Below are 27,971 nucleotides of genomic sequence, written 5' to 3' on the forward strand. Positions count from 1 at the left end.
CCTTGGTTCCTCTCTCATGTCCGTGTAGTACCACCAGTGATGGATGATATTATATAGCCCTGGCTTGCTGCTCCCTTGGTTCCTCTCTCATGTCCGTGTAGTACCACCAGTGATGGATGGATATATTTTATATCTAATTTTATTCAGTTTGTATAATAAAAATTATTTTTGCCTTTGATGTAGTGTTAAGTCCTTTTAAGACTGTAGTATTTGGTATTGGTAGATTGACACTTTAAAGGGGGATTCCACCCAAACATAACTTCTGATATGTTGCTGCCCATGGTAGCAATTCCTCCTATAATTGTTATTATCTATTCAGTCTCCTTTCCCCAGTTCTCAACTGCTGCTTTCTGTTGAAGATACAAAATATCTGTGTGAGGTTTTTCTCTCTGCCCCCCTCCTCCCCCCTCCCTTCTGAGACAGCTGATGTAAACAAGTCCCTGGCAGGCTGTATCTGCAACTTTGTAGCTTCTTTGTAATTCTGAGAGGATTGATCTGAAGTTAAGTTAGTGATGTCCTCACTGTTTCTTTCCCCCCACGCCCCATCCCTCCTCCCTCCCTTACACCATTCCCCCCCTCACCCCCAACCCCCCGGCAGAGGAGAGATATATATAAAAAAAAAGTTAAGTTACTGATGTCCTCACTGTGATTAACTCTCCCAGCATTACAAAGAAGCTACAAAGTTGTAGATACAGCCTGCCAGGGACTTGTTTACATCAGCCGTCTCAGAAGGGGAGGAGACAGAGAGAAAGGATCACACACAGATTTTTTGTGTCTTCAGCAGAAAGCAGCAGCTGAGAACTGGGGGAAGGAGACTAAATAGACAACAACAAGTATGGAAGAAATTGTTAGTCTCAACATGGGCGGCAATATATCAGAAGTTATGTGAGCGGAACCCCCCTTTAAATTCCTGTTACTTAGGAGGGGGCAGCCATTGTTTTTGGGTCGGTATTGTACACGACTCTGTCATCTCGGTATATGTCAGACATCAGCGCATCCCGTCCATTGGCAGCATCACTTTATTCTCGTATGTTACAATCTCCCATAGGAAATCCCTCTGCCCCGGCTTCTTCTCAGTTACTGCATCACATGACCGGGGCGTCGCATTAGTCACTGCGGTTGTATGCGCTGGAGTTTAAAGTTTCTGCACTTTCGTTTCCATATCTTATAGGAGGCTCTGTAGTAGGAATATCTGGGGGCAGAAAACGGGGCGATAACTATAAGCTCTGTATATAGATGTATACAGTCCTAGAGGTATACAGTCCTAGAGGTATACAGTCAGCGTGGTATTACAGTCCTAGAGGTATACAGTCAGCGGTGTATTACAGTCCTAGAGGTATACAGTCAGCGATGTATTACAGTCCTAGAGGTATACAGTCAGCGATGTATTACAGTCCTAGAGGTATACAGTCAGCGATGTATTACAGTCCTAGAGGTATACAGTCAGCGATGTATTACAGTCCTAGAGGTATACAGTCAGCGATGTATTACAGTCCTAGAGGTATACAGTCAGCGTGGTATTACAGTCCTAGAGGTATACAGTCCTAGAGGTATACAGTCCTAGAGGTATACAGTCAGCGATGTATTACAGTCCTAGAGGTATACAGTCAGCGTGGTATTACAGTCAGCGTGGTATTACAGTCCTAGAGGTATACAGTCAGCGTGGTATTACAGTCCTAGAGGTATACAGTCCTAGAGGTATACAGTCAGCAATGTATTACAGTCCTAGAGGTATACAGTCAGCGTGGTATTACAGTCCTAGAGGTATACAGTCAGCAATGTATTACAGTCCTAGAGGTATACAGTCAGCGATGTATTACAGTCCTAGAGGTATACAGTCCTAGAGGTATACAGTCCTAGAGGTATACAGTCAGCGATGTATTACAGTCCTAGAGGTATACAGTCCTAGAGGTATACAGTCCTAGAGGTATACAGTCAGCGTTGTATTACAGTCCTAGAGGTATACAGTCCTAGAGGTATACAGTCAGCGTGGTATTACAGTCCTAGAGGTATACAGTCAGCGTGGTATTACAGTCCTAGAGGTATACAGTCAGCGTTGTATTACAGTCCTAGAGGTATACAGTCAGCGTTGTATTACAGTCCTAGAGGTATACAGTCAGCGGTGTATTACAGTCCTAGAGGTATACAGTCAGCGGTGTATTACAGTCCTAGAGGTATACAGTCCTAGAGGTATACAGTCAGCAATGTATTACAGTCCTAGAGGTATACAGTCAGCGTGGTATTACAGTCCTAGAGGTATACAGTCAGCGATGTATTACAGTCCTAGAGGTATACAGTCCTAGAGGTATACAGTCCTAGAGGTATACAGTCAGCGTGGTATTACAGTAGAAATATGTAGAAGACGGCACTTCCGTAGCGGTGGTGCTCGAGGTGAAAAAAATGTTCAGATATTAGGAAGAGCCCGGCACTCACCAAGTAGATTATGCTTCTTTATTGTAGTGTAGCAAACATATGGTACAAGGACGCGTTTCGGCCAAGCATGGCCTTCATCAGCTTAGGGGTGTACAATGCAGTGAGGTCACCAACAGGTATATATACATAACAAAAAACCGCCACAGTGTATGGGCGGGACCGACGTGATGACGTCACAAAGTGGGCGTGGCCAACGTAAAAACGCCAGGAAGTAAACAATATGGGGAAAACATCAAGGGGAATGGGAGGGGAGTAACATAGTAAACAATGGGACATGTGTCACATGATAATGAAGAGTATACACTGCAAGGAAGTATATATAAACATAAACAAACACGTTGCTAGAGACGGCAAATAATAATATCTTAAAGCAGGTCAAGGGGGAGTGGTACAGAGCGGGCCAGCTGCTCCGATCGCAAAGTGAAGTTCATGAGGGAGAGCCGTGTTACAGCGCTGCTGTCAGTGAACGGAGTGTGCCCGTCAGCGTATGGGCATGGGTGCGCGGATCGGGCTGCTTGTGACAGTCAGCTGCTCGGCGAAAACAGGACACATTCTTGGTGGTGCAAGTGTGATAGCCCTTAATTTTGAATGCCTGACCTGTGCGGGGATGGCGTACCTCACTACCCTTGAGAACATTGCTACACTGTGCACAGTGGAGACAAGGGATTGTGCCCTGTCTCCTGGTAGGACCCTTTGTCCATGTGTCACAGTGGAAGTGGGGCACTCTGCTCTGACCAAGTTGTTATACAAACTAGGTGCTTTTTTGTTACATATGAGGGGGGGGGGGTGTGGAAAACTCTGCAATATTGGGGTAAGACTCTTGCAATATGTTCCAATGTTTGCGGACAACCCGGGGCGTGAGTGGGTGGTATTGTCTGACAAAGGGTATGCGCTTAGTGGTGTCATCGGTGTCTCTAGGTCTGCTGATCCCATCTCTGGCCTCTCTGAGTATGTGTCTGGGGTAACCCCTTTCCAGAAACTTGTTTTCCATCTCCTCCAGTCTCGTGTTCCTAGTGTCCGGGTCTGCCACGATGCGTCTGACCCGTTGGAATTGCGACTTGGGGATAGATCTTTTAACACTCAGAGGATGTGCACTGTCAAAATGCAAAAGGCTATTTCTGTCGGTTGCCTTGAAAAGGGAAAGCTGATCCCTTCGTAACCTTCCAACCACCACCCCTCATAGCCCCAGTAAATAAAACACTGACCATGGTTTTGGAAAATTTTTGGCCACAGCAGCCAATTTTATTGACAAACAAATAATTAACATAAACCCGTCAAGAAAATAAATAACAATAACTGTACTATCCCTATACTTAAACTAGAACGGGAAGGAGGTCCTTGAGGCTAAAACATAACCGGCCACCCATCAGTTAAACCAACCGTCTATATTACTGTTACCACTGACCCCCAGCCGGTTCCCCCAGGCTCAGGAGCCCTACCCAGTTCAAAAACACACTGGCCGATTATCCATAACCCCAGATTACTCCCCGGGACACCACCCAGTCAGGAGCCCACAATCCTCATGTCCCCAGATGATCCAATATACAACCAAGGGGAAATAGGGGTGCACCTCCCCACGTGTCCCCCTTATTTTTCCATTTTTTCCAACCCCAAGGACCCCCTAACCCGCCACCGCGAGCACTTTGAACACCTCAAACGTGAGAGCTCCTCCACAGACCCAGGGCCCTTTCTATACCCTCCTGCAACGCCAATGCCCACAGGTCCGTCCCAACCGCATTCAAGTGAACGCCATCACCCAACCAATAATCCACAGAACACTCCTCCAAATCCCGGTGCCGCACAGCCACTCCCCCGTTCCGAGACACAAAAGCACTCACCGTGCGATTCACCTTGATGCGAGCCTTATTAAGCTTCTCAACCGACCTGGCCACCCGCCACGTTTTTCTAGGCACAATATCCGACCAAACCACCAGCACCCCTGGAAATGTCCTCCAGAGGCGCAAGAGGTCGTAGCGCACATCACGAATCAATTCGCGGAATGGACGAACCCCCAGATCATTACCTCCAATGTGCAACACCAAGATATCCGGGGGCCTGTCCAGTCGCGCGAAACAGTGAAACTCCGGCAGCACGCGATTCCACAACATACCCCCCTTGCCGAGCCAGCGCACCACAGCCACCTGCCTAGGAAAACCAAGCTGCCGTCCCTCCGGGCGAACCTCAGCTCGCTGCGCGCCTCGAGTCACGTAGGAATGACCCATAATCCAAACCAACACCGGGCCAGCATCTGTGAAAACACACGCACCAAGAAACAACAAAAAAAAAAAAAAAAAAGGGGGGGGGGGGGGACAGGAGACAATCTGTTACTTCACAAAAAAGGTCCGCCCAACCCCCACCACCCCCTCCACAAGGCAACACGACTCTAAACAGACACCAAATGAGGCCTAACATAAGAGCGATAGCGCCCCGACTCCCATCTACCTATACGTCTCACCACCTCAGCACTCAATCCCCAACACGCCGCCTCCGTTGCAGCCCCAATTCGGAAGGAATGCGGGGCAAAAGACCTCTCCTCCAGCCCCAATACACCCAGACATTTTCGGAAAACGGCCGTGAATTGGAAGCGAGACAAAAACGACCCGTCCCCATGCCGCAACAAGGGGCCTTCCGCCCTACCTTGACAGGCAAAAAAGGCCTCAACACACCGTACCGGACACATCCGCGAGCCAGGCACCGCCCGCAACATGACCTCCCTGCCCTTGCCCTGCTGATCAGTTTTCGACCGCCGAATTCGAAAGACCGCCTGCTCCCCGTCCAGCCAAACATCCTCCCGCAATATACCACCGGCCCGCCTGACTGACGGCGACACCAACTCCCCCACCCGTAACGCACCAAAAAACGCCCATGAAAAGGCCAAACGAAACAGAACAATTTCCAGCTCAGACCGACACACAGAATCAAGGCACACCCCTAACCGTTCCAACAAAGCGAAGGAAACCGGCCGACGCTTGTCGGGCTGCGATTTTCCTTTTCGAAAACCCTTCAGGGCCTGGCCCACCAGAAAATTCTTCGTGACATCCCTGAGCCCACGTAGTTTGAAACCAAAAGCCAAGGCGGCCACAAAGCGATTGACTCTGGCAACTGACCAGCCCGCCGCCGCCACCCCACCGAGCCACCCCAACACAGCCAGAACCCGATCATCCTCAGACCGCACCGCTCCCCAACCCCTCTCCCATGCCAACCATTCCTCCCAGGCAGCAGAGTACGCGCTCCAAGTACCACCTGCCAGCGAATTCCGTATAAGCTCCCCCGCCGTCAGCAGACCAGACTCCACAGATGTAGAGGGCACGCGATCCCTTCTTCCGCCGCCTCTGGAACCAACGACAGGAACCGCTCCCACTGCTGACGAGACAAAGAGTCAGCCACTGAGTTCTGGACGCCCGGCACATGAACCGCCACCACCCAAGAATTAAGGGACAAACAGCGAAGGACTAAATGTCGCAGCAAGCGCACCACCGGGGGAGAGGAAGCCGTCCCGCTGTTGATCGCAGTGACCACCGCCATGTTGTCACAATGGAAGCGAACCTTCCGGTCCCGGAACCTCTCACCCCAAATCACCACCGCCACAACTATGGGGAAAAGTTCCAGGAGAGCAAGGTTCGCCACCAACCTCCCCTCGCGCCAAGCAGCCGGCCATTTCTCCGCACACCACTGGCCCTTGCAGTAGGCCCCGAACCCCACGCCTCCTGCCGCGTCCGTAAAGAGCTCCCAGTCAAAGATGTCCACAACCGGGGCCAGGACCAATGATCTCCCGTTGTAGGTTTCCAAGAACGCCGCCCATACTGCCAAATCGTCCCGTAATTCCTTAGTCACTCTGACAAAGTGATGGGGAGCCCTCACCCCCGCCGTTGCCCCCGCCAACCGCCGACAGAACACCCTCCCCATCGGCATGATTCTGCAGGCAAAGTTCAACTTGCCCAGCAGCGACTGAAGTTCCCGCAATTATACCTTCCGCCAAGCTTGAGCCCGCCCTATCTCCTCCTTCAGGGCCTCAAGCTTGTCAGCAGGCAACCTGCACTCCATTCGAACGGAATCAATCATGATACCCAGGAATTTGAGCGCAGTCGCCGGACTTTCCGTCTTATCCCGAGCCAGAGGCACCCCGAAACGACCGCACACCCACTACATGGTCCCAAACAGGGTCCTACAAATGGGAGAGCCGGGAGGACCGAGGAACAGAAAGTCATCCAAATAGTGAATGACCGACCGCACCCCCACTAAGTCCCGAACCACCCATTCAAGGAATGTGCTAAAAGCCTCAAAGTAAGCGCACGAAAGCGAGCAAACCATGGGAAGACACCTATCAACAAAGAAGGCGCCCTCCCAGAAGCAGCCTAACAAGCGCATGCTCCCTGGATGTACTGGAAGAAGACGAAAAGCGGACTCAATGTCCATTTTCGCCATCAAGGCCCCCGGACCGTACTCCCGCACCCACCTGACAGCCTCGTCAAATGAGGTATACACCACCGAACAAATCTCCGGGTCGATGCCATCGTTGACGGACTGCCCATGCGGGTGTGAAAGATGGTGTATGAGCCGAAACTTGTTCGGCTCCTTCTTGGGGACCACACCCAAAGGGGACACCACCAGGTCCTCCCAAGGAGGGGACGCGAATGGACCCCCCATCCTACCTAAAGACACTTCCTTGGACAGCTTGTCGGTCACCACAGTGGCGTACTGATACGCCGACCGCAGGTTACGACGGGAGACAGGGACTGCATGGGAAGGGGAAGGGATAACAAACCCGTCCTTAAAACCCTCAATGAGCAGAGCCGCCTCGGCCCTGTCCGGAAATCTGTCTAAGAAGGGGCGCATCACGTCCACCTTCACCGGAGTCACCCCCTTGGCCAGCACCCCGTCCCTTACCCCTCCTGTAGCACCGGGCAGAGCCGTGGGAGGATCCCCCACACGTGCCGCAGGCGTGACGGAACTTACAGGCCGTCCCATATTTGCACTGGCCGTCATTAAACTGCCAGCACAAACCGGCCTTCCCTCCCCCGGACTGCGAAGATGCGACCTGTGAGCTACTCGCCCCCCCATAATTGGCTGACTGGCCGGCAAAGCCGGCCCCCCCAGGAAAGGACTGTCCCTGGCGCGACGGCCCCATTACCCGCAGCCAGAGACCAATATCCTTTTGATCCCACTTAATACTAGGGCGAACTGCCTTCCTCTGCCGAAACTGCTCATCATACCGGAGCCACGCCTGACCCCCGTAGACCCAGTATGTTTCCCCAATAGCGTCCATATAACAGAAGAGCCCCGAGCAATTCTCAGGGTGTTTCTCGCCAATCACGCTCGCCAGTATGGCGAACGCCTGGAGCCAGTTAGTAAACGATTGCGGGATTAGCCGCCACCGGCGCTTTTCTTCCTCCTCCTTCTTCAGCTCGAATCGCTTGCCCTTATCCAAATTAAATTTCTCTAATGGGAGGAGAGAGAAAATCTCAACGAATTCATCCCGCCAGATTTTCTCCCTCACCTCCTGTTTCAAATGCGCCCCCAGCGGCCCCTCGAAGCAGACATACACCTCGCCCTTTGCCCGGTCGTCCAATCGCACCCAGTCAACCTCCTTCTCATTGTCAGTCTGAACGGACACCGCCACGCCAGAAGCACCGCCCACGGCTTCCCGTCCCTGCACTACCGCGGGCAGACAATCACGCGCAACCCCCGCCCATGCAGCAATCGGAGCCGGCGCAGATCCCGACCCCCCAGCCACCAACGCTTGCGCATCCCCAGCAACCAGCCCGGCCCCAGAAGCTTGCGCAACTGCATTACACGACCCAACCCCCGCAGGCGCTAACCCCTGTCCCGCAACACCACCCGCCAGTACTGCCCTGAGGCCCGACAGCAGTTCCGACCACCCCGCCCCCAGACTAGCCCCGGGACCCACCACTCCCTGAACTGCGGGAACCTGACCCCCTACACCCCCAAAAGCAGGCATGAAAACAGACATAGGTATAGTGGACTCACCTGGCTGCTCGGGTGCTGTGGGCCCGACAGCCGGAAGAACTGGATCCATACGCCGCGGCTCACCGGAGGGGACCCGATCAGGGAAGAAGACATCAGGCAGGACACCGGACTGAAGGGCCATCTGTTGGGAGACCGAGGCAGGGGCGGACTGCCCCCCACCCGTCGCTAGGCCGTGTGCAGGCAGGGACACTATGGACCGCAGGGAAGCCTGGGGGCGGCTGCTGCTGCTGACGTCATCAGACCTGCGCCCGGCTGCCGACTGCGGCCTGCGCGTCACACTTCGAGAGGCCCCACTGCTGGCGACTTGTCTGGCCGGGACCCCGGCCCGGTCATCAGCCGGGGAACCCTGGAGGCTGCCGAAGACTGGACGCGGGGAGGCTGCCCCGAGACGGGGGCGGAGACCTCCCCTGATCCGCAGGGCCCGGCCGCGCTAACGGATTCCTCCCAGCACGGGAGGCCCGGCCCCGGGGGTTGGGGAGAGCCACCCGGCGTGAAGGGTCCCGAAGGGGGCTCCTGCGACGGCGCCGGGTCCTAGGGGGTGAGTCGGGGCTGAGGCGGGCCGGGGGACGGGACCGTCGGGAGCTGCGCAGCCGGGGAGGAGGGGGCGGAGACTCGGCCGCACCGGACGGCCCAGACGGAGGGGAGGATTCCCAGAAGTAGGGAGAAGGCCCGAGGTCGGGGGACACCGCTCCAGAGGGACCCTGGGCGGCAGGCAGAGGGGAACCTGCCGCCGACGGAGCAGCAGAGGGGGTCTCCATGATGGCCTGCATCTGGCTGTCCAGCCAGACGCGATCGGAGGTTGTGGCCACAGCCTCCCGCAGGTGCCGGAGGAGCTCAGGGAGGGAGAGAGCCATGACCGCTGCCCACCTTCCTCAGCCCACAGATGCTGCCGCTGCTGCTGCTGCTCTTGCTTCTCTGGCTGCTGCTGCACTCCTCGCTGCTGCTCCGTGTGAGGTAACTGACCCCAACCCGGAAGAGCCTCTACTATATCTCTTCCCCACCCAGGACCTCCCCCTAGCAACTCCTGCTCGAGATCCAGCTCTCCTATTAACCCCCTCCGTGCCATTTCCCCTGTCATGCAGGCCTCCCTTAAACTTCGTCTCGTCCGGCCTTCTCTTTCTAAACAGGTCAGTGGTCGGTCTACCCGTATCCTTCTTACTCACTCTAGTGTCAAGGTAGTCTACTGACTCGAGACTGCAATGCATAGTGAATTTGAGTTCAGGCCACACAGAGTTTATGGCTGAAAGAAATGCATCGAGAGACTCCCTCGGACCGTCCCATACACAGAACACATCATCAATAAAACGTTTCCAGGTCTTGGCATATTTACAGAAATCATTGTTAGTGTATACAAAGTTGCTCTCAAAGAAGGCCATGTATGCATTTGCATAGGGGGGGGCCACGTTGGCTCCCATGGCCGAGCCGCAGCACTGGAGATAGTATTTATTCTCAAACATGAAATAATTCTCGAATAATACAGTTTTGAGGAGGTCAAGGAAGAAGTCCTGCTGAAACTATACCGCAATATACGACTAAAAGCACACTTCTCTGACAAAGACACCATAGACATCACTGATCCTACTGGCACCAGTACAGACATTCCATTAACACCTAAAGCACTTGGTATTAGACCAAAATCCAAATACAATCCCCCACATACAAATCATCCGGTAGAAACATTTATCTATCTGGTACAGAGAGATGTCGACTATTTCACATCTACACTCCGTAGTGACGGGACACATATCAGGAACAATATACCCTTACAAGAAAAACAAGCCCTTGGGGAACTGATGCAGGACACTGACATTACAATAAAACCAGCAGACAAAGGGGGTTCCATAGTGGTCATGGACACAGAGGCATATAAGAGAAATTTACCGCCAACTATCCGACTCCACCACTTACCTCGGAACATCTATGAACTCTTCATGGTGACTACCAGCTCCATGGCGGTACCAGGACTCTGCTTAGCATAAGACTGAGCCTGACATTGGCATATCCACACTCCTCTGTTGCATCTGGATGTCCCGCATCTCCTGTTCTCACCGAGCAGCTGACTGTCACAAGCAGCCCGATCCGCGCACCCATGCCCATACGCTGACGGGCACACTCCGTTCACTGACAGCAGCGCTGTAACACGGCTCTCCCTCATGAACTTCACTTTGCGATTGGAGCAGCTGGCCCGCTCTGTACCACTCCCCCTTGACCTGCTTTATGATATTATTATTTGCCGTCTCTAGCAACGTGTTTGTTTATGTTTATATATACTTCCTTGCAGTGTATACTCTTCATTATCATGTGACACATGTCCCATTGTTTACTATGTTACTCCCCTCCCATTCCCCTTGATGTTTTCCCCATATTGTTTACTTCCTGGCATTTTTACGTTGGCCACGCCCACTTTGTGACGTCATCACGTCGGTCCCGCCCATACACTGTGGCGGTTTTTTGTTATGTATATATACCTGTTGGTGACCTCACTGCATTGTACACCCCTAAGCTGATGAAGGCCATGCCTGGCCGAAAGGCGTCCTTGTACCATATGTTTGCTACACTACAATAAAGAAGCATAATCTACTTGGTGAGCGTGGTATTACAGTCCTAGAGGTATACAGTCCTAGAGGTATACAGTCAGCGTGGTATTACAGTCCTAGAGGTATACAGTCCTAGAGGTATACAGTCCTAGAGGTATACAGTCAGCGTGGTATTACAGTCCTAGAGGTATACAGTCAGCGATGTATTACAGTCCTAGAGGTATACAGTCAGCGATGTATTACAGTCCTAGAGGTATACAGTCAGCGTGGTATTACAGTCCTAGAGGTATACAGTCAGCGATGTATTACAGTCCTAGAGGTATACAGTCAGCGATGTATTACAGTCCTAGAGGTATACACTCAGCGATGTATTATAGTCCTAGAGGTATACAGTCCTAGAGGTATACAGTCAGCGATGTATTACAGTCCTAGAGGTATACAGTCAGCGATGTATTACAGTCCTAGAGGTATACACTCAGCGATGTATTACAGTCCTAGAGGTATACAGTCCTAGAGGTATACAGTCAGCGATGTATTACAGTCCTAGAGGTTTACAGTCCTAGAGGTATACAGTCAGCGATGTATTATAGTCCTAGAGGTATACAGTCAGCGATGTATTATAGTCCTAGAGGTATACAGTCAGCGATGTATTACAGTCCTAGAGGTATACAGTCAGCGATGTATTACAGTCCTAGAGGTATACAGTCAGCGATGTATTACAGTCCTAGAGGTATACAGTCCTAGAGGTATACAGTCAGCGATGTATTACAGTCCTAGAGGTATACAGTCAGCGATGTATTACAGTCCTAGAGGTATACAGTCCTAGAGGTATACAGTCAGCGTGGTATTACAGTCCTAGAGGTATACAGTCCTAGAGGTATACAGTCCTAGAGGTATACAGTCAGCGATGTATTATAGTCCTAGAGGTATACAGTCAGCGTGGTATTACAGTCCTAGAGGTATACAGTCAGCGATGTATTATAGTCCTAGAGGTATACAGTCAGCGTGGTATTACAGTCCTAGAGGTATATTACAGTCCTAGAGGTATACAGTCAGCGTGGTATTACAGTCCTAGAGGTATACAGTCAGCGTGGTATTACAGTCCTAGAGGTATACACTCAGCGATGTATTATAGTCCTAGAGGTATACAGTCCTAGAGGTATACAGTCCTAGAGGTATACAGTCAGCGATGTATTACAGTCCTAGAGGTTTACAGTCCTAGAGGTATACAGTCAGCGATGTATTACAGTCCTAGAGGTATACAGTCCTAGAGGTATACAGTCAGCGTTGTATTACAGTCCTAGAGGTATACAGTCAGCGTGGTATTACAGTCCTAGAGGTATACAGTCCTAAAGGTATACAGTCAGCGTTGTATTATAGTCCTAGAGGTATACAGTCAGCGATGTATTACAGTCCTAGAGGTATACAGTCAGCGATGTATTACAGTCCTAGAGGTATACAGTCAGCGTGGTATTACAGTCCTAGAGGTATACAGTCAGCGATGTATTACAGTCCTAGAGGTATACAGTCCTAGAGGTATACAGTCCTAGAGGTATACAGTCAGCGTGGTATTATAGTCCTAGAGGTATACAGTCAGCGATGTATTACAGTCCTAGAGGTATACAGTCAGCGATGTATTACAGTCCTAGAGGTATACAGTCAGCGATGTATTACAGTCCTAGAGGTATACAGTCAGTGTGGTATTATAGTCCTAGAGGTATACAGTCAGCGGTGTATTATAGTCCTAGAGGTATACAGTCAGTGTGGTATTACAGTCCTAGAGGTATACAGTCAGCGGTGTATTATAGTCCTAGAGGTATACAGTCAGTGTGGTATTACAGTCCTAGAGGTATACAGTCAGCGATGTATTATAGTCCTAGAGGTATACAGTCAGCGATGTATTATAGTCCTAGAGGTATACAGTCAGCGGTGTATTATAGTCCTAGAGGTATACAGTCAGTGTGGTATTACAGTCCTAGAGGTATACAGTCCTAGAGGTATACAGTCAGCGATGTATTATAGTCCTAGAGGTATACAGTCCTAGAGGTATAGTCAGCGATGTATTATAGTCCTAGAGGTATACAGTCAGCGATGTATTATAGTCCTAGAGGTATACAGTCAGCGTGGTATTACAGTCCTAGAGGTATACAGTCAGCGATGTATTATAGTCCTAGAGGTATACAGTCAGCGTGGTATTACAGTCCTAGAGGTATACAGTCCTAGAGGTATACAGTCCTAGAGGTATACAGTCCTAGAGGTATACAGTCAGCGTGGTATTACAGTCCTAGAGGTATACAGTCAGCGTGGTATTACAGTCCTAGAGGTATACAGTCAGCGATGTATTATAGTCCTAGAGGTATACACTCAGCGATGTATTACAGTCCTAGAGGTATACAGTCCTAGAGGTATACAGTCCTAGAGGTATACAGTCAGCGATGTATTATAGTCCTAGAGGTATACAGTCAGCGTGGTATTACAGTCCTAGAGGTATACAGTCAGCGTTGTATTACAGTCCTAGAGGTATACAGTCAGCGTGGTATTACAGTCCTAGAGGTATACAGTCCTAAAGGTATACAGTCAGCGTTGTATTATAGTCCTAGAGGTATACAGTCCTAGAGGTATACAGTCAGCGATGTATTACAGTCCTAGAGGTATACAGTCAGCGTGGTATTACAGTCCTAGAGGTATACAGTCAGCGATGTATTACAGTCCTAGAGGTATACATTCAGTGTGGTATTATAGTCCTAGAGGTATACAGTCAGCGATGTATTATAGTCCTAGAGGTATACAGTCAGCGATGTATTATAGTCCTAGAGGTATACAGTCAGCGATGTATTACAGTCCTAGAGGTATACAGTCCTAGAGGTATACAGTCAGCGATGTATTATAGTCCTAGAGGTATACAGTCAGCGATGTATTATAGTCCTAGAGGTATACAGTCCTAGAGGTATACAGTCAGCGATGTATTATAGTCCTAGAGGTATACAGTCCTAGAGGTATACAGTCAGCGTTGTATTACAGTCCTAGAGGTATACAGTCAGCGATGTATTATAGTCCTAGAGGTATACAGTCAGCGATGTATTACAGTCCTAGAGGTATACAGTCAGCGTTGTATTACAGTCCTAGAGGTATACAGTCCTAGAGGTATACAGTCAGCGATGTATTACAGTCCTAGAGGTATACAGTCAGCGTGGTATTACAGTCCTAGAGGTATACAGTCCTAGAGGTATACAGTCAGCGATGTATTACAGTCCTAGAGATATACACTCCTAGAGGTATACAGTCAGCATGGTATTACAGTCCTAGAGGTATACAGTCCTAGAGGTATACAGTCCTAGAGGTATACAGTCAGCGGTGTATTACAGTCCTAGAGGTATACAGTCAGCGTGGTATTACAGTCCTAGAGGTATACAGTCCTAGAGGTATACAGTCAGCGTTGTATTACAGTCCTAGAAGTATACAGTCCTAGAGGTATACAGTCAGCGTGGTATTACAGTCCTAGAGGTATACAGTCAGCGATGTATTACAGTCCTAGAGGTATACAGTCAGCGATGTATTACAGTCCTAGAGGTATACAGTCAGCGTGGTATTACAGTCCTAGAGGTATACAGTCAGCGATGTATTACAGTCCTAGAGGTATACAGTCAGCGATGTATTACAGTCCTAGAGGTATACAGTCAGCGATGTATTATAGTCCTAGAGGTATACAGTCAGCGATGTATTATAGTCCTAGAGGTATACAGTCAGCAATGTATTATAGTCCTAGAGGTATACAGTCAGCGTGGTATTACAGTCCTAGAGGTATACAGTCAGCGTTGTATTACAGTCCTAGAGGTATACAGTCAGCGTGGTATTACAGTCCTAGAGGTATACAGTCAGCGTGGTATTACAGTCCTAGAGGTATACAGTCAGCGATGTATTACAGTCCTAGAGGTATACAGTCCTAGAGGTATACAGTCAGCGTTGTATTACAGTCCTAGAGGTATACAGTCAGCATGGTATTACAGTCCTAGAGGTATACAGTCCTAGAGGTATACAGTCAGCGATGTATTACAGTCCTAGAGGTATACAGTCCTAGAGGTATACAGTCAGCGGTGTATTATAGTCCTAGAGGTATACAGTCCTAGAGGTATACAGTCAGCGTGGTATTACAGTCCTAGAGGTATACAGTCAGCGATGTATTACAGTCCTAGAGGTATACAGTCAGCGATGTATTACAGTCCTAGAGGTATACAGTCCTAGAGGTATACAGTCAGCGATGTATTACAGTCCTAGAGGTATACAGTCAGCGTGGTATTACAGTCCTAGAGGTATACAGTCAGCGTGGTATTACAGTCCTAGAGGTATACAGTCCTAGAGGTATACAGTCAGCGATGTATTATAGTCCTAGAGGTATACAGTCCTAGAGGTATACAGTCAGCGGTGTATTACAGTCCTAGAGGTATACAGTCAGCGTGGTATTACAGTCCTAGAGGTATACAGTCAGCGATGTATTACAGTCCTAGAGGTATACAGTCAGCGATGTATTATAGTCCTAGAGGTATACAGTCAGCAATGTATTATAGTCCTAGAGGTATACAGTCAGCGATATATTATAGTCCTAGAGGTATACAGTCAGCGATGTATTATAGTCCTAGAGGTATACAGTCAGCGATGTATTACAGTCCTAGAGGTATACAGTCAGTGTGGTATTACAGTCCTAGAGGTATACAGTCAGCGTGGTATTACAGTCCTAGAGGTATACAGTCAGCGATGTTTTACAGTCCTAGAGGTATACAGTCAGCGTTGTATTACAGTCCTAGAGGTATACAGTCAGCATGGTATTACAGTCCTAGAGGTATACAGTCCTAGAGGTATACAGTCAGCGATGTATTACAGTCCTAGAGGTATACAGTCCTAGAGGTATACAGTCAGCGTGGTATTACAGTCCTAGAGGTATACAGTCAGCGTTGTATTACAGTCCTAGAGGTATACAGTCAGCGATGTATTACAGTCCTAGAGGTATACAGTCAGCGATGTATTATAGTCCTAGAGGTATACAGTCAGCGGTGTATTACAGTCCTAGAGGTATACAGTCAGCGTGGTATTACAGTCCTAGAGGTATACAGTCAGCGTTGTATTACAGTCCTAGAGGTATACAGTCAGCAATGTATTACAGTCCTAGAGGTATACAGTCAGCATGGTATTACAGTCCTAGAGGTATACAGTCAGCGTTGTATTACAGTCCTAGAGGTATACAGTCAGCGATGTATTATAGTCCTAGAGGTATACAGTCAGCGATGTATTACAGTCCTAGAGGTATACAGTCAGCGATGTATTACAGTCCTAGAGGTATACAGTCAGCGATGTATTACACTCCTAGAGGTATACAGTCAGCATGGTATTACAGTCCTAGAGGTATACAGTCAGCGATGTATTACAGTCCTAGAGGTATACAGTCAGCGATGTATTATAGTCCTAGAGGTATACAGTCAGCGATGTATTACAGTCCTAGAGGTATACAGTCAGCGATGTATTATAGTCCTAGAGGTATACAGTCAGCAATGTATTAGAGTCCTAGAGGTATACAGTCAGCGATGTATTACAGTCCTAGAGGTATACAGTCAGCGATGTATTACAGTCCTAGAGGTATACAGTCAGCGATGTATTACAGTCCTAGAGTTATACAGTCAGCGATGTATTACAGTCCTAGAGGTATACAGTCAGCGATGTATTATAGTCCTAGAGGTATACAGTCAGCGTGGTATTACAGTCCTAGAGGTATACAGTCCTAGAGGTATACAGTCAGCGATGTATTACAGTCCTAGAGGTATACAGTCAGTGATGTATTATAGTCCTAGAGGTATACACTCCTAGAGGTATACAGTCAGCGTGGTATTACAGTCCTAGAGGTATACAGTCAGCGATGTATTATAGTCCTAGAGGTATACAGTCAGCGATATATTATAGTCCTAGAGGTATACAGTCAGCGATGTATTATAGTCCTAGAGGTATACAGTCAGCGATGTATTACAGTCCTAGAGGTATACAGTCAGTGTGGTATTACAGTCCTAGAGGTATACAGTCAGCGTGGTATTACAGTCCTAGAGGTATACAGTCAGCGATGTTTTACAGTCCTAGAGGTATACAGTCAGCGTTGTATTACAGTCCTAGAGGTATACAGTCAGCATGGTATTACAGTCCTAGAGGTATACAGTCCTAGAGGTATACAGTCAGCGATGTATTACATTCCTAGAGGATAACAGTCCTAGAGGTATACAGTCAGCGTGGTATTACAGTCCTAGAGGTATACAGTCAGCGTTGTATTACAGTCCTAGAGGTATACAGTCAGCGATGTATTACAGTCCTAGAGGTATACAGTCAGCGATGTATTATAGTCCTAGAGGTATACAGTCAGCGGTGTATTACAGTCCTAGAGGTATACAGTCAGCGTGGTATTACAGTCCTAGAGGTATACAGTCAGCGTTGTATTACAGTCCTAGAGGTATACAGTCAGCAATGTATTACAGTCCTAGAGGTATACAGTCAGCATGGTATTACAGTCCTAGAGGTATACAGTCAGCGTTGTATTATAGTCCTAGAGGTATACAGTCAGCGATGTATTACAGTCCTAGAGGTATACAGTCAGCGATGTATTATAGTCCTAGAGGTATACAGTCAGCGATGTATTACAGTCCTAGAGGTATACAGTCAGCGATGTATTACAGTCCTAGAGGTATACAGTCAGCGATGTATTACAGTCCTAGAGGTATACAGTCAGCGATGTATTATAGTCCTAGAGGTATACAGTCAGCGATGTATTACAGTCCTAGAGGTATACAGTCAGCGATGTATTATAGTCCTAGAGGTATACAGTCAGCAATGTATTAGAGTCCTAGAGGTATACAGTCAGCGATGTATTACAGTCCTAGAGGTTTACAGTCAGCGATGTATTACAGTCCTAGAGGTATACAGTCAGCGATGTATTACAGTCCTAGAGTTATACAGTCAGCGATGTATTATAGTCCTAGAGGTATACAGTCAGCGTGGTATTACAGTCCTAGAGGTATACAGTCCTAGAGGTATACAGTCAGCGATGTATTACAGTCCTAGAGGTATACAGTCAGCGTGGTATTACAGTCCTAGAGGTATACAGTCAGCGATGTATTATAGTCCTAGAGGTATACACTCCTAGAGGTATACAGTCAGCGTGGTATTACAGTCCTAGAGGTATACAATCCTAGAGGTACAGTCAGCGATGTATTATAGTCCTAGAGGTATACACTCCTAGAGGTATACAGTCAGCGTTGTATTACAGTCCTAGAGGTATACAGTCAGCGATGTATTACAGTCCTAGAGGTATACAGTCAGCATGGTATTACAGTCCTAGAGGTATACAGTCAGCGTGGTATTACAGTCCTAGAGGTATACAGTCAGCGATGTATTACAGTCCTAGAGGTATACAGTCAGCATGGTATTACAGTCCTAGAGGTATACAGTCCTAGAGGTATACAGTCAGCGATGTATTACAGTCCTAGAGGTATACAGTCAGCGTGGTATTACAGTCCTAGAGGTATACAGTCAGCGATGTATTACAGTCCTAGAGGTATAGTCAGCATGGTATTACAGTCCTAGAGGTATACAGTCCTAGAGGTATACAGTCAGCGATGTATTACAGTCCTAGAGGTATATTACAGTCCTAGAGGTATACAGTCCTAGAGGTATACAGTCAGCGATGTATTACAGTCCTAGAGGTATACAGTCCTAGAGGTATACAGTCAGCGATGTATTACAGTCCTAGAGGTATACAGTCAGCATGGTATTACAGTCCTAGAGGTATACAGTCAGCGATGTATTACAGTCCTAGAGGTATACAGTCAGCGTGGTATTACAGTCCTAGAGGTATATTACAGTCCTAGAGGTATACAGTCCTAGAGGTATACAGTCCTAGAGGTATACAGTCCTAGAGGTATACAGTCAGCGTTGTATTACAGTCCTAGAGGTATACAGTCCTAGAGGTATATTACAGTCCTAGAGGTATACAGTCCTAGAGGTATACAGTCCTAGAGGTATACAGTCAGCGTTGTATTACAGTCCTAGAGGTATACAGTCAGCAATGTATTACAGTCCTAGAGGTATACAGTCAGCAATGTATTACAGTCCTAGAGGTATACAGTCAGCGTGGTATTACAGTCCTAGAGGTATACAGTCAGCGTGGTATTACAGTCCTAGAGGTATACAGTCCTAGAGGTATACAGTCAGCGATGTATTACAGTCAGCGATGTATTACAGTCCTAGAGGTATACAGTCAGCGGTGTATTACAGTCCTAGAGGTATACAGTCAGCGTGGTATTACAGTCCTAGAGGTATACAGTCAGCGGTGTATTACAGTCCTAGAGGTATACAGTCAGCGTGGTATTACAGTCCTAGAGGTATACAGTCAGCGTTGTATTACAGTCCTAGAGGTATACAGTCAGCGTGGTATTACAGTCCTAGAGGTATACAGTCAGCGATGTATTACAGTCCTAGAGGTATACAGTCAGCGATGTATTACAGTCCTAGAGGTATACAGTCAGCGATGTATACAGTCCTAGAGGTATACAGTCCTAGAGGTATACAGTCAGCGGTGTATTACAGTCCTAGAGGTATACAGTCAGCGGTGTATTACAGTCCTAGAGGTATACAGTCAGCAATGTATTACAGACCTAGAGGTATATTACAGTCCTAGAGGTATACAGTCAGCAATGTATTACAGTCCTAGAGGTATACAGTCAGCGTTGTATTACAGTCCTAGAGGTATACAGTCAGCGATGTATTACAGTCCTAGAGGTATATTACAGTCCTAGAGGTATACAGTCCTAGAGGTATACAGTCAGCGTGGTATTACAGTCCTAGAGGTATACAGTCAGCGGTGTATTACAGTCCTAGAGGTATACAGTCAGCGGTGTATTACAGTCCTAGAGGTATACAGTCAGCGTGGTATTACAGTCCTAGAGGTATACAGTCAGCGTTACCGATCTTGGTGCAGCTTTTCTCCCCACACGTGTTCGGGCAGCACTTCATGTCATCCGTACACTCCTCGTCTCGCTCACAGGATTTGCCGCAGATTCCCAGCTCTCCGTCTTCTACAGGAGGACACAGGGCGTTATCTTTAGCTGGAGGAGGATACAACACGTAGGTAAGTGCGGCCTGTGAGCTCTCACCTGAATCCGCACTCTGGGTACAATTCTAATGAATCTTCCTTACAGAAACGGCGCCGCTCTTGTGCTCAGGTCGGGTGCGGTACTGCAGCTCAGTTCCATTGAAGTGAATGGAGCCAAGTGCAGTAGCACACACAACGTGGCGCTGTTTTTCTAACCTTGGATAATCCCTTTAAGAATGTTTTATCCTATAGTTTACAAGTGACCTGATCTCCCCGACCATCCCGGCACAGTGTAATGTACAGGAGAAGTGATGAGACGCCATGGAGGAGGCTTTTACTCTCTTTGTCTTCTTCTTTTTAAAACTTCCTTAAAGAAACCCTTTATTTTTGCTAGTAAATTGCTCTAATAAAGTTGTCACTTTAGTTTAATAAGAAACAATACAAACAGGGCCGGCCTTAGGGTAAATTACGCCCTGTGCAAAACCTTTAATTGCCCCCCCCCCCCAAAAAAAAATGACATCCAAAACTCAGCACTCAACCCCCCCACCATACAAACACCTACCCCCCGCCATACAAACACCTACCCCCCCAGCCATACAAACACCTACCCCCCCAGCCATACAAACACCTACCCCCCCGCCATACAAACACCTACCCCCCCGCCATACAAACACCTACCCCCCCGCCATACAAACACCTACCCCCCCAGCCATACAAACACCTACCCCCCCGCCATACAAACACCTACCCCCCACCATACAAACACCTACCCCCCCGCCATACAAACACCTACCCCCCCGCCATACAAACACCTACCCCCCCAGCCATACAAACACCTACCCCCCCGCCATACAAACACCTACCCCCCAGCCATACAAACACCTACCCCCCAGCCATACAAACACCTACCCCCCCACCATACAAACATCTACCCCCCAGCCATACAAACACCTACCCCCCAGCCATACAAACACCTACCCCCCAGCCATACAAACACCTACCCCCCCAGCCATCCAAACACCTACCCCCCCGCCATACAAACACCTACCCCCCAGCCATACATGCAACTGCCCCCTCAAGATTTTTGCATCTTCAGCAGAAGGCAGAAGCTGAGAATTGGGGGAAAGAGACTGAATAGATAATAACAAGTGTGGAAGGAATTGTTAGTCTCATCATGGATGTAATACCCCGTGGAATAGGGCCCTTACATCTCCTGTGTCTTCCACTCTCACCTGCTCACAGGACACACACTTACTGAAGAAACACCCAGCGGACACAGAATTAGGTTATACTGTATACAGTACTATACGATAGACACTATAGTATTGCAGTGGACTGTATGATAGACACTATAGTATTGCAGTGGACTGTATGAGACACTATAGTATTGCAGTGGACTGTATGATAGACACTATAGTATTGCAGTGGACTGTATGAGACACTATAGTATTGCAGTGGACTGTATGATAGACACTATAGTATTGCAGTGGACTGTATGAGACACTATAGTATTGCAGTGGACTGTATGAGACACTATAGTATTGCAGTGGACTGTATGATAGACACTATAGTATTGCAGTGGACTGTATGAGACACTATAGTATTGCAGTGGACTGTATGATAGACACTATAGTATTGCAGTGGACTGTATAATACACTATAGTATTGCAGGTGACTGTATGATAGACACTATAGTATTGCAGTGTACAGTATGATAGACACTATAGTATTGCAGTGGACTGTATGAGATACTATAGTATTGCAGTGTACAGTATGATAGACACTATAGTATTGCAGTGGACTGTATGAGACACTATAGTATTGCAGTGGACTGTATGAGACACTATAGTATTGCAGTGGACTGTATGATAGACACTATAGTATTGCAGTGGACTGTATGATAGACACTATAGTATTGCAGTGGACTGTATGAGACACTATAGTATTGCAGTGTACAGTATGATAGACACTATAGTATTGCAGTGGACTGTATGAGACACTATAGTATTGCAGTGGACTGTATGATAGACACTATAGTATTGCAGGTGACTGTATGAGACACTATAGTATTGCAGTGGACTGTATGAGACACTATAGTATTGCAGTGTACTGTATGATAGACACTATAGTATTGCAGTGGACTGTATGAGACACTATAGTATTGCAGTGTACTGTATGAGACACTATAGTATTGCAGTGGACTGTATGAGACACTATAGTATTGCAGTGGACTGTATAATACACTATAGTATTGCAGTGGACTGTATGATAGACACTATAGTATTGCAGTAGACTGTATGATAGACACTATAGTATTGCAGTAGACTGTATGATAGACACTATAGTATTGCAGAGGACTGTATGATAGACACTATAGTATTGCAGTGGACTGTATAATACACTATAGTATTGCAGTGGACTGTATGAGACACTATAGTATTGCAGTGTACAGTATGATATACACTATAGTATTGCAGTGTACTGTATGAGACACTATAGTATTGCAGTGGACTGTATGATAGACACTATAGTATTGCAGTGGACTGTATGAGACACTATAGTATTGCAGGTGACTGTATGATAGACACTATAGTATTGCAGTGGACTGTATGATAGACACTATAGTATTGCAGGTGACTGTATGATAGACACTATAGTATTGCAGTGGACTGTATGATAGACACTATAGTATTGCAGTGGACTGTATGAGACACTATAGTATTGCAGTGGACTGTATGAGACACTATAGTATTGCAGTGGACTGTATGATAGACACTATAGTATTGCAGTGTACAGTATGATAGACACTATAGTATTGCAGTGGACTGTATGAGACACTATAGTACTGCAGTGGACTGTATGATAGACACTATAGTATTGCAGTGGACTGTATGATAGACACTATAGTATTGCAGTGGACTGTATGATAGACACTATAGTATTGCAGTGGACTGTATAATACACTATAGTATTGCAGTGTACTGTATGATAGACACTATAGTATTGCAGTAGACTGTATGAGACACTATAGTATTGCAGGTGACTGTATGATAGACACTATAGTATTGCAGTGGACTGTATGAGACACTATAGTATTGCAGTGGACTGTATGATACACTATAGTATTGCAGTGGACTGTATGATACACTATAGTATTGCAGTGGACTGTATGATAGACACTATAGTATTGCAGTGGACTGTATGATAGACACTATAGTATTGCAGTGGACTGTATAATACACTATAGTATTGCAGTGTACTGTATGATACACACTATAGTATTGCAGTAGACTGTATGAGACACTATAGTATTGCAGTGGACTGTATGATAGACACTATAGTATTGCAGTGGACTGTATGATAGACACTATAGTATTGCAGTAGACTGTATGATAGACACTATAGTATTGTAGTGGACTGTATGATAGACACTATAGTATTGCAGTGGACTGTATGAGACACTATAGTATTGCAGTGTACAGTATGATAGACACTATAGTATTGCAGTGGACTGTATAATACACTATAGTATTGCAGTGGACTGTATGATAGACACTATATTATTGCAGGTGACTGTATGATAGACACTATAGTATTGCAGTGGACTGTATGAGACACTATAGTATTGCAGTGGACTGTATAATACACTATAGTATTGCAGTGGACTGTATGATAGACACTATATTATTGCAGAGGACTGTATGATAGACACTATAGTATTGCAGTGGACTGTATGAGACACTATAGTATTGCACTGGACTGTATGAGACACTATAGTATTGCAGTGGACTGTATGAGACACTATAGTATTGCAGTGGACTGTATGATAGACACTATAGTATTGCAGTGGACTGTATAATACACTATAGTATTGCAGTGTACTGTATGATAGACACTATAGTATTGCAGTAGACTGTATGAGACACTATAGTATTGCAGTGGACTGTATGAGACACTATAGTATTGCAGTGTACTGTATGATAGACACTATAGTATTGCAGGGGACTGTATGAGACACTATAGTATTGCAGTGGACTGTATGAGACACTATAGTATTGCAGTGGACTGTATGAGACACTATAGTATTGCAGTAGACTGTATGATAGACACTATAGTATTGCAGTGGACTGTATGATAGACACTATAGTATTGCAGTGGACTGTATGAGACACTATAGTATTGCAGTGGACTGTATGAGACACTATAGTATTGCAGTGGACTGTATAATACACTATAGTATTGCAGTGGACTGTATGAGACACTATAGTATTGCAGTGGACTGTATGAGACACTATAGTATTGCAGTGGACTGTATGATAGACACTATAGTATTGCAGTGGACTGTATGATAGACACTATAGTATTGCAGTGGACTGTATGATAGACACTATAGTATTGCAGTGGACTGTATGATAGACACTATAGTATTGCAGTGGACTGTATGAGACACTATATTATTGCAGTGGACTGTATGAGACACTATAGTATTGCAGTGGACTGTATGATAGACACTATAGTATTGCAGTGGACTGTATGATACACTATAGTATTGCAGTGGACTGTATGATAGACACTATAGTATTGCAGTGGACTGTATGATAGACACTATAGTATTGCAGTGGACTGTATGATAGACACTATAGTATTGCAGTGGACTGTATGATAGACACTATAGTATTGCAGTGGACTGTATGATAGACACTATAGTATTGCAGTGGACTGTATAATACACTATAGTATTGCAGTGGACTGTATGATAGACACTATAGTATTGCAGTGGACTGTATGAGACACTATAGTATTGCAGTGGACTGTATGATAGACACTATAGTATTGCAGTGGACTGTATGATACACTATAGTATTGCAGTGGACTGTATGATAGACACTATAGTATTGCAGTGGACTGTATGATAGACACTATAGTATTGCAGTGGACTGTATGATAGACACTATAGTATTGCAGTGGACTGTATGAGACACTATAGTATTGCAGTGGACTGTATGAGACACTATAGTATTGCAGTGTACAGTATGATAGACACTATAGTATTGCAGTGGACTGTATAATACACTATAGTATTGCAGTGGACTGTATGAGACACTATAGTATTACAGTGTACTGTATGAGACACTATAGTATTGCAGTGTACTGTATGAGACACTATAGTATTGCAGTGGACTGTATGATAGACACTATAGTATTGCAGTGGACTGTATAATACACTATAGTATTGCAGTGGACTGTATGAGACACTATAGTATTGCAGTGGATTGTATGAGACACTATAGTATTGCAGTGGACTGTATGATAGACACTATAGTATTGCAGTGGACTGTATGATAGACACTATAGTATTGCAGTGGACTGTATAATACACTATAGTATTGCAGTGGACTGTATGAGACACTATAGTATTGCAGTGGACTGTATGATAGACACTATAGTATTGCAGTGGACTGTATAATACACTATAGTATTGCAGTGTACAGTATGATAGACACTATAGTATTGCAGTGGACTGTATGATAGACACTATAGTATTGCAGTGGACTGTATGATAGACACTATAGTATTGCAGTGGACTGTATGATAGACACTATAGTATTGCAGTGTACTGTATGAGACACTATAGTATTGCAGTAGACTGTATGAGACACTATAGTATTGCAGTGGACTGTATGATAGACACTATAGTATTGCAGTGGACTGTATGATACACTATAGTATTGCAGTGGACTGTATGATAGACACTATAGTATTGCAGAGGACTGTATGATAGACACTATAGTATTGCAGTGGACTGTATGAGACACTATAGTATTGCAGTAGACTGTATGAGACACTATAGTATTGCAGTGGACTGTATGATAGACACTATAGTATTGCAGTGGACTGTATGATAGACACTATAGTATTGCAGTGGACTGTATGAGACACTATAGTATTGCAGTGGACTGTATGATAGACACTATAGTATTGCAGTGGACTGTATGATAGACACTATAGTATTGCAGTGGACTGTATGAGACACTATAGTATTGCAGTGTACTGTATGATAGACACTATAGTATTGCAGTGGACTGTATGAGACACTATAGTATTGCAGTGGACTGTATGATAGACACTATAGTATTGCAGTGGACTGTATGATAGACACTATAGTATTGCAGTGGACTGTATGAGACACTATAGTATTGCAGTGTACTGTATGATAGACACTATAGTATTGCAGTGGACTGTATGAGACACTATAGTATTGCAGTGGACTGTATGATAGACACTATAGTATTGCAGTGGACTGTATGATAGACACTATAGTATTGCAGTGGACTGTATGAGACACTATAGTATTGCAGTGGACTGTATGATAGACACTATAGTATTGCAGTGGACTGTATGAGACACTATAGTATTGCAGTGGACTGTATGAGACACTATAGTATTGCAGTGTACTGTATGAGACACTATAGTATTGCAGTGGACTGTATAATACACTATAGTATTGCAGTGGACTGTATGAGACACTATAGTATTGCAGTGTACTGTATGAGACACTATAGTATTGCAGTGGACTGTATAATACACTATAGTATTGCAGTGGACTGTATGAGACACTATAGTATTGCAGTGGACTGTATGAGACACTATAGTATTGCAGTGGACTGTATGATAGACACTATAGTATTGCAGTGGACTGTATGATAGACACTATAGTATTGCAGTGGACTGTATGATAGACACTATAGTATTGCAGTGTACTGTATGATAGACTATAGTATTGCAGTGTACAGTATGATAGACACTATAGTATTGCAGTGGACTGTATGAGACACTATAGTATTGCAGTGGGCTGTATGAGACACTATAGTATTGCAGTGGACTGTATGAGACACTATAGTATTGCAGTGGACTGTATGATAGACACTATAGTATTGCAGTGGACTGTATGATAGACACTATAGTATTGCAGTGGACTGTATGATAGACACTATAGTATTGCAGTGGACTGTATGAGACACTATAGTATTGCAGTGGACTGTATGAGACACTATAGCTGGGGGCCCAGGTTCATATTCCCCCAAGGACAATATCTTGAGCTGCCTTATTATTCTGGGCATCCAATGTCTTTGTCTCGGATGAAAAGTACAAGAAATGTCCTGGATAAAAGAGTAAGTCCAAAGGACAGCGGCTGAATCCGTATCACCAGCTCCTGATCTCATACAGGGACTCCTTCCTACTAAACGGCATCTGAAGGATCGGTCCCTACAGCTGCAGCCCTAGGGGAAGGAAGCGGAGACCGCCCTCCCAGCCGGGAGCAGTAGGATTAGCCGTAGATCTTACTGCTTGCTGCCAGTGGATGGTCCGGTCCAGCTGACACAGTCATACGGCCCTGGAAACCGACCAGCCACCGGGAGACTGACTGCAAGCAAGTGTGAACACTGCACAATGATTGTCGTGTCACACCGTGCAAGATGGCGGCTGATGGAAGTGTATGGGGTTGTGCTGTGAACCGTGTAATAGATATCTGGTGGATTTGCAGCCACCTGTCGCCCTCACGTTGGCCGCCATGATGCCGGGACGCCAGGGCTACATTCTGTATCAGATCCTTTGGACGGCAGCCGCCATTTACAAGATCAGTCACTTTCTATAAAAACTGTATAAAGTTTCAGGGTGGCCTCAGTCCTACGTCACCCAGTCGGGACGCAACTCTTCACCCCCGGGGGATGATTATCTGAACCAACTATAATACGACAGGACGCTATAAATCCCTGGCTAATAAAGTGCCCTGCTGGAGAGAAGCTTCCCGGCACTCACCTGTGCTCTGAGCCGCCGCCGTCCTCCTCCGCACACACACACACACAAGCAGGAGGAGAGGGACACACTTCATG

At 46.3% G+C, this 27,971-nt stretch overlaps 1 protein-coding gene across 1 annotated transcript; it reads right to left on the reverse strand.

Annotated features, from left to right (window-relative positions):
* Positions 1 to 1,016: 1,016 nt before the first annotated feature.
* LOC138772841 (waprin-Phi2-like) lies at positions 1,017 to 27,971 on the reverse strand. Its single transcript, XM_069953563.1, has 3 exons — positions 27,898 to 27,971; positions 19,952 to 20,062; positions 1,017 to 1,192 (listed from the first exon to the last, which is right to left on the reverse strand). Exons 1-3 carry the CDS (start codon positions 27,968 to 27,970, stop codon positions 1,107 to 1,109), a joined length of 270 nt encoding a protein of 89 aa, XP_069809664.1. The 5' UTR covers position 27,971; the 3' UTR covers positions 1,017 to 1,106.

This window comes from Dendropsophus ebraccatus, chromosome 14, assembly GCF_027789765.1.
Source record: "Dendropsophus ebraccatus isolate aDenEbr1 chromosome 14, aDenEbr1.pat, whole genome shotgun sequence".
Taxonomy (NCBI): Eukaryota; Metazoa; Chordata; class Amphibia; order Anura; family Hylidae; genus Dendropsophus; species Dendropsophus ebraccatus.

Coding starts and splice junctions, on each gene's coding strand:
- LOC138772841 (XM_069953563.1), bottom strand. CDS start 27,970: ATGAAGTGTGTCCCTCTCCTCCTGCTTGTGTGTGTGTGTGTGCGGAGG. Junction 20,063..27,897: donor GGCGGCGGCTCAGAGCACAG/GTGAGTGCCGGG, acceptor GTCCTCCTGTAG/AAGACGGAGAGCTGGGAATC. Junction 1,193..19,951: donor GAAAAGCTGCACCAAGATCG/GTAACGCTGACT, acceptor TTCTGCCCCCAG/ATATTCCTACTACAGAGCCT.